A 13,423-nucleotide genomic window follows, 5' to 3' on the forward strand; every position below is an offset into this window, starting at 1 on the left:
TATGACCTGGTCCAGGATTATGGAAACCTCAGAAATAATAAAAACAGTCTTACAAAAGAGCAATAAGGTTCAAATTATAATGTCTTTTAGGAAGTGTTTCCAGCTCCGGTTGCCATAAATAATGCAGACTAACAATCATTTAGAGGATTTGGATTTCAAAAGCATTTTGTGTTTTATGTGTATGCTAATGCAAAGAGATGTGTCTTTAATCTAGTTTAAACTAGATTAAACTAACTGAGTATGTCTGCTTCTCGAACTGTGCTAGAAAGGCTGTTCCAGAGGTTTGGTGCCAGACATGAGAAAGATCTACCGCCTACAGTTGATTTTGATATTCTGGAAATAATCAATTGTTCAGAATTAATTGAGCGCAGTGAACGTGAGGGGCTATAATACACCAGGAGTTCCCTCAAATACTGGGGAGCTAAGTCGTTCAGGACTTTGTAGGTAGTCAATAATATTTTTAAATTTATACGATATTTAATTAGGAGCCAATGTAATGATGAAAGAACGGGAGTAATATGATTATATTTCTTGGTCACATTTTATTTTGATGGTCTGCTCGTTGAATTTAAGTTACATTGCATCTACATGCCAACTAATTGTCAATAGATTAAGTAGACTGTTAGGTTGGGGTTAGGATTATGGTTAGTGTAAATTGACATGTACCTGCAAAGTTTTAACGATGACGACGAGATGATCCCAAGGTTTCCATATCCTGGACCAGGCCGTATCCTGAGCAGCTACTGTGGTGGTCATGGAGGAGTGGAGAACATGAGACTGATTCCTGTGACGCTCCAGAGACAGACGAGTCTTCGCTGAGGCCAGCTTCCAGCCTCCGCCACTGAGACTGCAGCTTTGCACAAGACGTTTGGCCAGCGGAGAAATTAAAATGGTCGTGCCCAACTGAGCCTGGTTTCTCTCAAGGTTTTTTTTCTTCACTTTCGCTATTTAGTGAAGTTTTTTTCCCTCTACGCTGTCGCCACTAGCTTGCATGGTTCAGGATCTATAGAGCTGCGCATCGTTGGATTTGCTCTTCAGTATTTGAACTCTCAGTAGTGATTATTAAACCACACTGAACTGTGCTAAACTGAAGTGAACTTAAACACTACAAACTGAACTACACTGTTCCTATTTACTATGACCTTTTATGTGAAGCTGCTTTGACACAATCTACATTGTATAAGCGCTATACAAATAAAGGTGAATTGAATTTAATTGAATTTCTTATAGTCAGTTAAATGTCTGTTAAAGGAGCAGTATAGCACTCTAGCGGCCGAAATTTAAACTAGCTGAAGTTTGTTAATTAGGGCAAGAGGGCAACTGCCTAGTAACGCATTACATAAGTCTAACCGAGAGGTCAGGAAAGCATGAATAAGCTTTTTCGCATTAGTCATTCATTGCATATCTCGAAGTATGGCAACATTTTTAAGATGAAATAATGCAGCTTTACAGATGCTTAAAATCTGGCCTTCAAATGACAGGTTGCTATCAAAATCACCCCCAAATTATTGACTGAAGATGAGGACTGAACTGAGAATCAATCAAGGGTTAGACAGTGTTCTAGGTTTCTGTGTTGAGGTTTTTGGGTCCAATAAGCAAGACCTCAGTTTTATCTGAATTTAGTAATAAGAAGTTATTAGTCATCCATTTTTTTATATAAGCTATACAACCCGTTATTTTTGTAAATTCATACAAATTACCAGGTTGAGAGGAGATATAAAATTGTGCATCATCAGCATAACAGTGGCTAACCCCATATTTTTTGAAGATAACGCCTAGCAGTAGCATATATAGTGTGAAAAGTAAGGGACCAAGTACTGAAGGAAGATAGTTGAATAGATATGACTTTTTCTAGTATCTTTAGTAGTGCCTGGACCATGTAATATGTCCGGTACTCTAAGAATTAGCTCATAAATTTGAATTAATTCAAATTAATTCTCTGGGGTTCGAATCAGAAGATTCAAATGACTGACTCACAGTCAGAAACAGGTTAACACGTACACTTACGTCATCTATTGGTCCACCCTAATAGAAGTAAGCAGCGTGATTTTAGCTTTAGTAAATCTATGTTATATTATTACGTGGCCAACAATAATAATATAAAACAGGATTTCAGTATTTAAACAAGCGAGGTAGCAAGACCATATAGCTGAGGCAGTAACTTTGAAACACATACAACTCCGACAAGGATCTTAAAATGAAACACAAGTTTATTAAGCTACACACACAGTACACTACGTAACACAGACAAACATACAGATACACACACATGCAATTCTGGAATGAGTGAATGACTGAGGATGAACAACAAAGAGTCTCAAACGTCTCGCACTTGCTAAGTTCTTAGCATTGCAACCTGAGAAAACCACCAAGCAGAGAATCTGACTAAGGTTTACTGCTTAAATTTAAAACCAGCTTCACCAAGGAGTGAAAGTTGTTTGTGGTACTTGTGTTTTGATGACCATTTACACTCGTCAGCTGGTTGAGGGAAACACTGGCAAAGCTGATTGGTTGCAGCACATTGACGTGGCTGGGATGTCCTTTGTTGGAGAGCGTTTTTCTTCGTCTCCTGGAGCGTGGGACTCCCTGTCTCGGAGACGAAGTTTGACGTCAGCACGCGGGAAGTTTGTTGAATGGGAATTCCTCCAGTCCCTGCTCCGGCAGAATTACGAGACTTAGGAAGTAAGAGTTCTGAGAAGTTGAATGACAGACCCTACTGCTGGATGGGGCTGCGTCCGAGTGTTCACAGGAAATCGGTTATACGAGCAGAACAGGGTCAGACTGAGTTCATGCGAGTCGCGAACGTACACAGCAGCAGCTTGAGCTCCTGTGAACGGGTTCTCGTTGCCGTCGTGATGTAACGGCAGACAGACGCAGGCTTTACACGTTTAGTTTTTCCAAGAGTGATGTCTGGCAGGCGTGTTGAAAAGACAGGAAGCGTGCAACGTAAAGTTTGTGCGTAGAAACCCCTCGTGAAGCCAGCGAAAGCCGTTGAACTTTCACCTCGTTGAAGTTTTATAGTGGCCAGAGTTTAGACCAGCCCACTCTGTGGCTACTGCGCGAGACTACCCTCCCTCTTTTTCCTTGTTGTCTCCGACAGGGAGGGGGAGACCCGTGGAATAAAACTTCACTTACTGTTATCAAAACTCAATAAAGCTCTGTAAGTAACTACTATTTGCAGATACAGTTTTATAATTTAAACCAATGTTCTCTTAAGCCTTATAGCTTTAGTTTGACATCAAACATCACGGCCTTTATCAAATACAGTTAATTACATGCGTTACACACGCTACGTTTCATTTACATGCACCCTTATAGTGAATATACTTGCTTACATACGTAGTAAAACATACACAACTATTAGCAATAAAACATTAAAGCAAACACACTTTTAAACGTGAAATGTCCAAAAATCGTGCAGGCTTTTTGTACCGAAACAATAGGATGTTCTCTCCCTGCGACAGCAAGAGGGGAGGAGGAGGATCACGCGCCTGAAGAGACACACATGTGTCTTTCTTCTTTTGGGTGCAAGTTAATTAATGTAGTCATGTGAGGGGCCAAATGGCCAGATTTTCCCAATGGGCCATTACTTATTAACCCATGGTTACAACCCGTCCTTTGTCTTATAAAGGTGTAAGGAGAGTGTATATTGGAATTAAGCTCTGGGCGATACTTAATTAAGAAGGAGACGAAGGGGGGCGCAATGAGGCTTCCATGACTGCTGGGTTTAACTCCGCTTAGAATATGGCTGAGTTCCTACACTTTGATAGAAAATGCAGGTTTAAAATGGGTGTATAATTTACTAATTCTCTGGGATAAAGCTGTGGTTTTGTAATAAGAGGCTTAAAGACAGCTAGTTTTAGGAACATATCCTAAAAGTAGGGATGGATTCAAAATGTTAAGAACAGGTTCAGAAACTTCTGAAGACAATTATTTTAATAATTTGGTCAGAATAGGATCTAGCATAGGCATTGTTGATTTGGATGAATTTATCAGTTTAAACAGTTCTTCCTCACCTACTACTGCAAAAGTTTTAAGTTTAATTATTAATGGGCTACAGTGCTCTAATTGGGATGATGCTGTAGGAGGCAAATTGATGGTGCTTAAAAATAAGCAGATCTGGCAGACTTTAAAGCTTTTCTAAAGTTAAGTATAGTTTCTTTCCAGGTCAGACGAAAAACCTCTAGTTTTGATTTCGTCTATTGTCAACTTTTGTGCTTATTGTGCCATGACGTCAGATTTTTTTTCTCAATCTTTTTTAGGTGTAACGGAGCAACTATGTCTAAAGTGCTAGAAAGGAGAGCATCAATAGTTTTTTTCAGTGTCAAGCACTTCTATGCTGCCTGGAATGCTATGGAAATTAGAAAGAGCATGTAGGTTACTGACAAGTGATCTTTAGTGCTAGCGGTGATTGTTCTACCATATTTATAAATAGAAGTTGATTTTGTAGACCTATCAATGTACAATAAACAAGAGTCATCTGAAATGCCATCTCTCTGCTGCACAACTTCAACATTATCAATATCAATACCATGTGATAATATTATGTCTAAGGTATGATTATGCTGTTGAGGAGGCCCTGGGAACAGACACAGCTCTATGCTATTATATCTAGGTGGCTCTATGTGCTGCAGATTATCTAAGTAAGGTAAACTGTGGAGGCTAGTAGACTGTTGATTGGTTACCACAACACTAAGACCATATGCCAGATTACCAGAGAGGAGAGCTGCCCCATGCCCGGGTGGGATGAAGACCATCTCTCTTCCACAGGTCAGGTCTACCCAAAAAACTTGGCCAGTTGTCTTCTAGTCCTATGTTATTCACTAAGCACCACTTTGACATTCAGCCATTGAGTGATGAGAGTCGGCTGTAAAACTCATCACCACAAAAGCGGGCAGTGGACATATTACGGTGTCTGACATCGTCTTTGCAAGATCACACACCTCTTTAACATTACTTTTAGTGATCTCCGAATGACGCAGCCAAACATCATTAACAAAGAGGTAGATAATGATCTTAATGAACTTGCGTTTAGATTTAGCCAGCACTTTTAAATTTGACATGATGTGGCTCCCGGCAGACATTTGACTATGGTGGCTGGCGTCCCTATTTGCATGTTCCATACTATGGAGTCGCCAGTTACTAGGGCTCTTTCATTAGGTTTCTCAGTGGGTATATCACTGAGGGTCTAAACCTGTTTGATGTTGGAACGGACATACAATGTTTTCTACCATTTCTAGATGCTCTCACAGTAACCCAGCCGTCTCTCTGCGAAGACGCAACAACCGGAGCCAAACAATGTGCATGGCATGCTAGGCTAGTCACATCCAAACCTTGTCTAGAGACCTAGCACTCTTACTATCCTCAGTTAAAGTTTGGATGTGTGTCTCTAACTCTGAGATCTACTCTGTAAGTCTGACCATTTCTCTACATTTATGACATGTAAAGCCCTCGTTGCTGAGAGAGAGAGAGAGAGAGAGAGAGAGAGAGAGAGAGAGAGAAAGAGAGAGAGAGAGAGAGACTAATCATGTGGCAGGAAATGCATGTGACAAGAACAGGAGTAGGTCAGTAGTAGTAGGTCACTAGAGCTTTTTGCATTATCTCTCAAACAGTAGCTGTCATCTTCCGCTGACATCTCAATGCACCAGCGAGTGCATTATAATCACTGGTATCTCCTGTCCTGGCTTCATCAAAAAGGTTTGGGGTACCACAAGGCTCAGTTCTTAATCCCTTACTTTTCACATTGTATATGCTACTACTATATGCTGTAAATAATACCCAACTCAATATCTCCTCACAGCCTAATGATTTGTATGAATTCACAAAACTTACAGACTGAATATCTGATATACCCATAATATTTCACGAATGTCACATGAACATCCATGATGCATTAATGGTACCTCTTCCAGACATTCTTATGTTGTTAGAATTATATTTTTAGAATTAGAATTAGAAGGGTTGGGGGGGAATAGGAAGGGGTGAGAAGTAATTTCATTTTTTAAAGGTTTAGTCATGTGCCCATAGAAGAAATAGTTTTTAGCTGCCCTTTTAATGTTATAATTAATAACTTTTTATAGTAACAAAAATATTATCTTAAAAATTGTATTATATTTTATGTTTTACCACTATAGAGATGTCTCATCAGATTTTATACAGGGTGTCCGCGGGGTCTTAAAAAGTATTGAAAGTTAATAAATAAATGATGAGAAAATTAAGGTCGTTAAAAGGTATTAAAAAGTTTTAATCCCGTTTTTACGAAGTCTTAAATTGTATATAAGCGTTGTCCAAAGTGTTTGACTCCAAAATATATTTATTTTCCTCGATTGGTCAGGGCCGGGTGCCCGCTATATAGCTATATAGCGGGTGACCGCTATAGTTATGAAGTGATGTGTGTCTGATCAAAACAGCACGAGAGCGTGAGTCACCTGACATTAAGCTAATGGCACGAGCAGCCGAAAACATTTGAATACTTAAAAGCCTTTCTATTTCTGTTGCACGGACTAAAACTACTGCAACTAAACAAAGTTTTGCTATCTGTGCGCTAATTTAAAGTTCTGAGCTTATAGCTACACCAAGGCTAATACGCAAGGAAACTGGATTAACTATAGCAGCGGGCTATTCACATATCGCATCTTTTCCGCGTAGCGATGCGCTCGTGCCTTTCAGACGTGAGTTGTGCGTGGCTTTCAGTGCAATGAAAACAAAAGATATGTTGGAGGAATTATTACAAATTATTAAAATGATTATGTATGTGTGAACGCAGATAATAACAGCTCATTTAATTACTTACCTACCATAAAGCTTAAATTTACATTAGACGTGATAAATGTGAAACCTTAATTATTATTCAGACTATAATCACACACCCAAAATCTATAAATGTTGCAGCCATAATTGTTTTGCAGTTCAAAACATAACATATGAATGTGTTTGAATGTACACTCAAAAAACAAATTTATTTGGCTTGTTCAAACTACTTATTTAAAATTATCTGAATCAACACAATTCTTGGGATTTCATTGGGACAACTTAATTTGTTTATGTTCAATTCACATAAATTTGTTAAAGTGTTAAGTTAACTTAATCAACTTGTGTTGGGACAACATGAATGAATTGTGTGGAACCTGGCATTTTTTACAGTGTAGAAGAAGCCTACTTAAGCAATGCACTGCTTTTGTTGTGCTTTGAAATACAACATTTGAATATTTGTAAAAAAAAAAAAAGCCTCATTCAACAATGCACTGATATTATGTGGGCCCTATCCCAAATTTATTTTGCACCCCTACCACTTCCCCCTACCCCTTGGCCCTTAAAACTGAGTGTGAAGGGGAAGGGCTACAGTACTACAGCATCTGCACACGTCATCATGTCATCGCAATCTCTTGCTTCATATGAGATCAGACGATCGCGACTGCTGTAGTAATCCAGCTGCTTTATTTTTTTGTATTTAACTTCAGGAAATCATTGAAGGCATATATTATATTATCATAATGATCTAGTATGACAATAAGATCGTATTACGGTGCATTTAACACAGTGGTCATTTTCATATATGTAAACACATCAAAAACAACATTAACATTATAGCAGACACTTTAAAAAGCCTATTCCCAGCCACTAGACTTTTCTGACAGGGTATTCCAGTGTCATCGAGTGTCAGAATGTTGTGGGACTGCTGTACAGGATTTATGATTATGGATTATAGATCGCGAAATTTAGCATTTTTTATTTTAGCATTTTTTTTTTAAGCATGACAGTAAAACACGTATGCAATATGTGTTTGTTTGTTGTAAAAATTCGAAATAATGACAAAAAATACTAATTTGTGGATCTCCTTACTTCCGGGTGTAACTATCTGCCATTGTGGCTGGTGTATTCTAGGAAATGTTCTTACCCCTTGGTTTCGAGTGTGGTCCTGAAAAATCATTGTTTGAAGGGGTATTCACCCCTTCCCCTTAGCCTTACGCCTTCAATCTAAAGAGAATTGGGACACCACTACCCCTTCACGGGAATGTGCAAAACGAGGGGTAGGGGTAAGGGGAAGGGCTAAGGGGTAGAATTGGGATTGGGCCGTAATTTCAAAATACAATATATTAACAATGTGGGTACTATGTGGGTGACTAAAGAAACAAAAATACAACATCTGGGCTCTAATATGCTGTTGTGTCATCACTCATATTGCAAGTCATATCACTCCGGCCCCTCATTTGGGATGCTTTTCATGAACTGGCCCCCATGACAAACTAATTTAATAGCCCTGCCATAGAGTAAAACAGACAGGGTAGACAAATGGGATAATGCAAGTTTGCATACTCCTGGTTGGAGAAAGACAAGTTTAAACAGTGGCTGAAACCTGTCGCTGAAAACAACCATGTAATTTATTCTTTGAAGATTTGTTTCTTCCGAGCTTATCTAAGTTCTGTTGCACAGTTGTGCTACATTGATTTATTTAACTGTTTTTTAGCAACTGCTTAAAATATTCTGAGAACGTCTTTAAAATGTCTTAAAAAGGTATTGAAATTAACTTTAGGATTCCTGCATATACCCTGTTACAAAAAGTATTTGTCCTAATAGTGGTGTTGGTCGAGTGAGCCCTATGTCAGGAACTCCAAGGTAATGACTGAACATATCTATTCTCCTCAGGTTTATAAGGGATCTTCTGAAGAGAGTGGATGAGAGTGTGGTGATATCTGATGTGTCTGACATAATCTATGAACACTCAGAAAATCATTTCTCAGTCTACATTGATTATGTCCGAAATCAGCAGTACCAAGAGAAGACCTACAGCACATTGATGTGAGACATTTATACATTACACTCAGAAAATAAAGCTTGCAATGTGAACCATTCAGACCTCTTATTTAATTGTAACTGTAATAAAAGCTTATGAATGTATAAAACACATTTTAAGAACAATCTTGCTTTTGGAGCACCATGATCCAAAAGTTTTTTTAATAATAATAATTATTATTTAATGCATTGTTCTGTATGTGTCTGTGGTGGCAGGGAGAGTAATACAGATTTTGCAGTTGTGATGAGACGCCTGGAATTATCTTCACTCTGTAAACGTTTGCCTTTCACATCCTTCATGCTTTTGCCCTTCCAGCGAATCACACGCATCAAAATCCTCATACAGGTGAGACACAATTTTTCTTAAAAAACAAAACAAAACTTGTTCTTCTAATTTTTACCAAATTATAATTAGATAGTAGTTCTTGGATTAATTTCAGCCTTTTGTAGAGTATCCAAAAGCGGACTGCAAAAGGCACGAAAGAGGAGGAGACAGCTTCCAAGGCCCTGACCTCAGTGTCTAAGGTAAAATGAAAAAATTACATTTACATTTAGCAGACGCTTGTGTCCAAAGGGACTTACAACATTGATTTAACAAGACGAGGCTATACACACAAGAAGTGCTAGTTATACAAAGTAACTTGTTTGTGCTCAGAGAATTTAGTGCTAAAGTAGGATTTTTTTTTAGAGAGTGAGAGAGAGAAAGTGCTTCTATAAGGTGGTTTTGGTTTTAATCACTGGGGTTCAGGTGTTCTTGGAAGAGATGGGTTTTTAGTTGTCGTTTGAAGGATAGTAGTGCATCCGCAGTCCGAGTGGGAATGGGAAGATCATTCAACCAGCATGCGACATTGAATGAAAAGATTTTGCCAAGTGACTTATCTAGTGTTCAATCATCTTGATTTTATGTGATACACAACTTATTTACTGTCAAATTAAGCATCTTTCAATTTCTGAATAGATGATGTCACATCATGTCACATCATTGTATCTCACACAATATATTTTACTTTAGGAAAAAGTGAATCTAATTCAAAATACAATTATATGGATGCAAATTAAATATAGACTCAAACAAAAGATCTTGAAGATACATCCTTCATCTTTATTAACTATACAGTGCACTTTCAGATTCACTACCAGCATTTGAAACAGCCAATAAAGCATTGTACACTGCAAAAAAATATTCATTGGATTTACTACATTTTTTTAAGGTAAGTGGTTGTAAACAATTTATATGGGCTGAATTTGAACAAACAAATTACATTTAGTAATGTTCAACCTTATTTGTTTGCTTAAATTCAACTTATATATATTGTTTGCAATGTGGTTGGGAGGATGATAGAGCAAGCAAGCAAATCAATAAACTGCTTATATATTCCTTGTGTCTCATAGCTATTGGTTGGAACTGATCGTGATGAGTGATGTGACATTAGGTCTTCCTAGAACTAGCTCTAAAAGCTTCATTTCTTTAACTGGAAAAGTCTGTTTACCCTCTTAAAAACACCAGTACACCATCTTTAGGTGTTTTTTATTTCTAAAGTTCCTCTGCATTTCCACCTACAGCACTGAGACTGATTATGATCTGAACACTCCTCATCCTGTTTTGAAGAACTGAAATTATTATTCAATTTCATTTCTTAAGTAAAGATGCTGATGCCAAATTGTACACTATACTGCCATTATATGTTCCTGGTCTTAGCATTGCACAGTGAACTATTTTCAATCATTGTTGACTTGCTTCCGAATATATATTCATGCTATTTGTCTGCAACTTTTTTAAGCATAATTTCCATCCATACTCTAAGCATTGACCACATTCTTAAAATTTCATCTTCATTATCATATTGAGATGCATATTGGTTGCCTGATTCAAATGAGCCCACTCCCATGTCTGCATGGCACTGCTATGCAAAAGATACGCATCAAGGTCTATTATAATGGCAGTCTATGGAATTAGTTAGTAAGGATGTTTAAATGATTAGGGCGTGTCTTAAGAGCTTCATTATCATATTGAGATGGTTATTGGTTGCCTGATTCAAATGAGCTCACCCCCATGTCTGTATGACACTGCTATGGAAAGATATGCAACTAGGCCTATTGCAATGGCAGTCTATGGAATCAGTTATGAGGGGTGTTTAAATGGTTTTGGGGCATGGCTTGAGAGCTTCATTATTATTTTGAAATGTTGATTGGTTGCCTGAGTCAAATAAGCCCACTCTCATATCTTTATGAGACTCATATGCAAAACTATGCATCTGGGCCTATTTTAATGGCAGTCTATGAAATCAGTTAATAGGAGTGATAAACGGTTTTGGGGGCAAGACTTGAGAGCTTCATTACCATATTGAGACTCTTATTGGTTGTGTGAGTCAAATGAGCCCACCCCTACTTCTACATGACTACATGTCTTTATGAGACTCCTGTGCAAAGATAAACATCTAGGCCTATTAAAATGGCAGTTTATGGGATCAGTTTTTAGGAGTGTTAAATGGTTTTGGAAGCATGGCTTGAGTGCTTCATTACAATATTGAGATACTTATTGGTTGCCTGAGTCAAATGAGCCCACCCACATGCCTGTATGACTGTAAGCACTGCAAAAAACAATAAAACAGTAAAAACAATAAATAGTAAAATATAACAATAAGATAACCATAAATCATACATTAAAAACATTGCTAAAGAGTGTTAACAGTCTAGAGCAGGGGTCTCAAACTCACAGCCCGAGACGATAGTTTGTGGCCCCCATCTTAATTTAAAAGTTTAATGTTAGTGCGGCCAGCGAGTTTGATATGTGTAGCACTTTACAGTGCTGTGCGGAGCTGAACGAGCCCACCAATCACGGTGGGGTATATGGCTCTCTGGGGCAGGACATCGGCTGGCCTTGACTCAGGCAGAGAAACATTTTTCATCTTAGTGTGTGAAAGTTGCAGCAGCGTTGCCATGGAGTGTTTTCCTTCGTGCCTGCTGGCTGCCTCGTTTCTATTGGGCACACGCTGACATTCATCCCAGCGCGCTTCAACACTTAAAAAAAAGTTTTTACGTTGCTGCCCAGCGGGACATTATAAATGTATAAGTGTATAGAAATCAGTGCTTAATTTCAGCAGGATCTTGCCAGATCCTGTTCTGGGAAATGTCAGATATTTGTATTTTTCTTTATGGTATTTATTTTAATTGATTAGGCATTACCTTGTGCACAGTGAAAGCATGCATTGTGTGTGTATGAGAGAGAGAGAAAAAATGAGTGCAGAGAATGCTGTGTGGATTGTGTGCGTGCGCACGCATGACGGTAGTCATGCGCTAGCAAAATTCAAGTTTAACTATTGGTCCTGAACAATATTTTCAACTAATCATCTTTCTTGTGTTTACAATCACTCTCATTGGTTGGTGGTTATTGTTTCACGTGCAGTGAGCAGAAAAGAAATCAAAGTAATGTGTACGCGACGGAATAAAAGAAAAGTAAGGAACTCAATGCAGCCTAATGTAGCCGTCTGCGGTCACACATCGACACCTGTCCATCTGTAATAAGAGTTCCCTATAACCCGGACCACAGTGTTGCTTCTTTTTCCTGTAACAACAGCACAGAGGATAACAGTAAATCTAATTATTTATTTTCTTATTAATTTTTTAATTTGTTTATTTTTTCATCCTATTTTGTGTTTAAAAATCCAAATCTTCTCAAATCTCTTAATTTTTGTTAGTTTTTTTTTCCAAAAAATAAAAAAAAAAATAAATAAACAAATTAAAAATAATAATATAATTAATTTCTTGTGGAAAACCTGATGCGGCCCAGCCTCACCCAAGTAAACTAAGTTTGAGACAACTGGTCTAGAGTAATTAGGTAATGGGTTATAGAGTATTAATCAATGCCAAAATTAATCGAGCGCAGCAGTGATGTTTACATACGAGGAAAAGTGAACCGCAAGCAGATTACAGGCCTACACGCGAGGAAACTACAGCTCACGTGCGCGTCGAACTGATCCACCGTGAGGAAACAGGCCTCGCGCATGCACATCATCTGTGCACTCGAGGTCATGCCTACAGCACGCGTGATCATTTCTCTCCGCTCGCTCGCTGATTCTTCTCTCTGCTTCCCCGAAACTTTTTGAATTTTTGTCAGTCCTGGGGCGGGACTTGGTTTACTTGTTATCTCTAACGCTATTGGTTACTCGCCCTTTTCGGAAGTTAGCCGGGTTTGGACATGATGATCCACATTTGATCTGTGTGGTATGGAAAGCTAGTTTCCCCATTAAATAAAAATATATAGGAGACATATGTAGCCGATACCCACTCAGGGTGCAATGGATACAATATTTCTCTGTGTATTAGTTTAAATAGTAAAATACACAACAACAGGCCAGATCACCAGGTTCGCTACGGGAGAGCAAAATGAAGCAAACACATCAACACAAGAACCAGGCAGACCAGGAGAATGACTTTTAACCAACGGAAAGTTTTTACTTTCAAAAAGTTTTAAATAAATGAAACATGAAATGTAAAAACAACCAAATAAATAGATAAATTGTATAAACAAAACAAGAAAAGGCTTTTTCTCTTTGTTCCCCTTTTAGAATTTTTTTGTAGTTTTAATTTATCTATTTAAATTGTATCTATTCACTGTACTAATAGTTTT

The 13,423-nt window shown here is 38.1% G+C and overlaps 1 protein-coding gene across 1 annotated transcript in view; it reads left to right on the forward strand.

The window, feature by feature from the left end:
• arhgef15a (Rho guanine nucleotide exchange factor (GEF) 15) overlaps window positions 1–13,423 on the forward strand; it is a 76,352-nt gene that overhangs the window by 17,833 nt on the left and 45,096 nt on the right. The window contains 3 exon segments of the mRNA XM_056458459.1: window positions 8,647–8,799; window positions 9,010–9,139; window positions 9,244–9,318. Of these exon segments, the coding sequence (XP_056314434.1) occupies window positions 8,647–8,799; window positions 9,010–9,139; window positions 9,244–9,318 (358 nt within the window).

This window comes from Danio aesculapii, chromosome 5 (genome assembly GCF_903798145.1).
Source record: "Danio aesculapii chromosome 5, fDanAes4.1, whole genome shotgun sequence".
Lineage (NCBI taxonomy): Eukaryota > Metazoa > Chordata > Actinopteri > Cypriniformes > Danionidae > Danio > Danio aesculapii.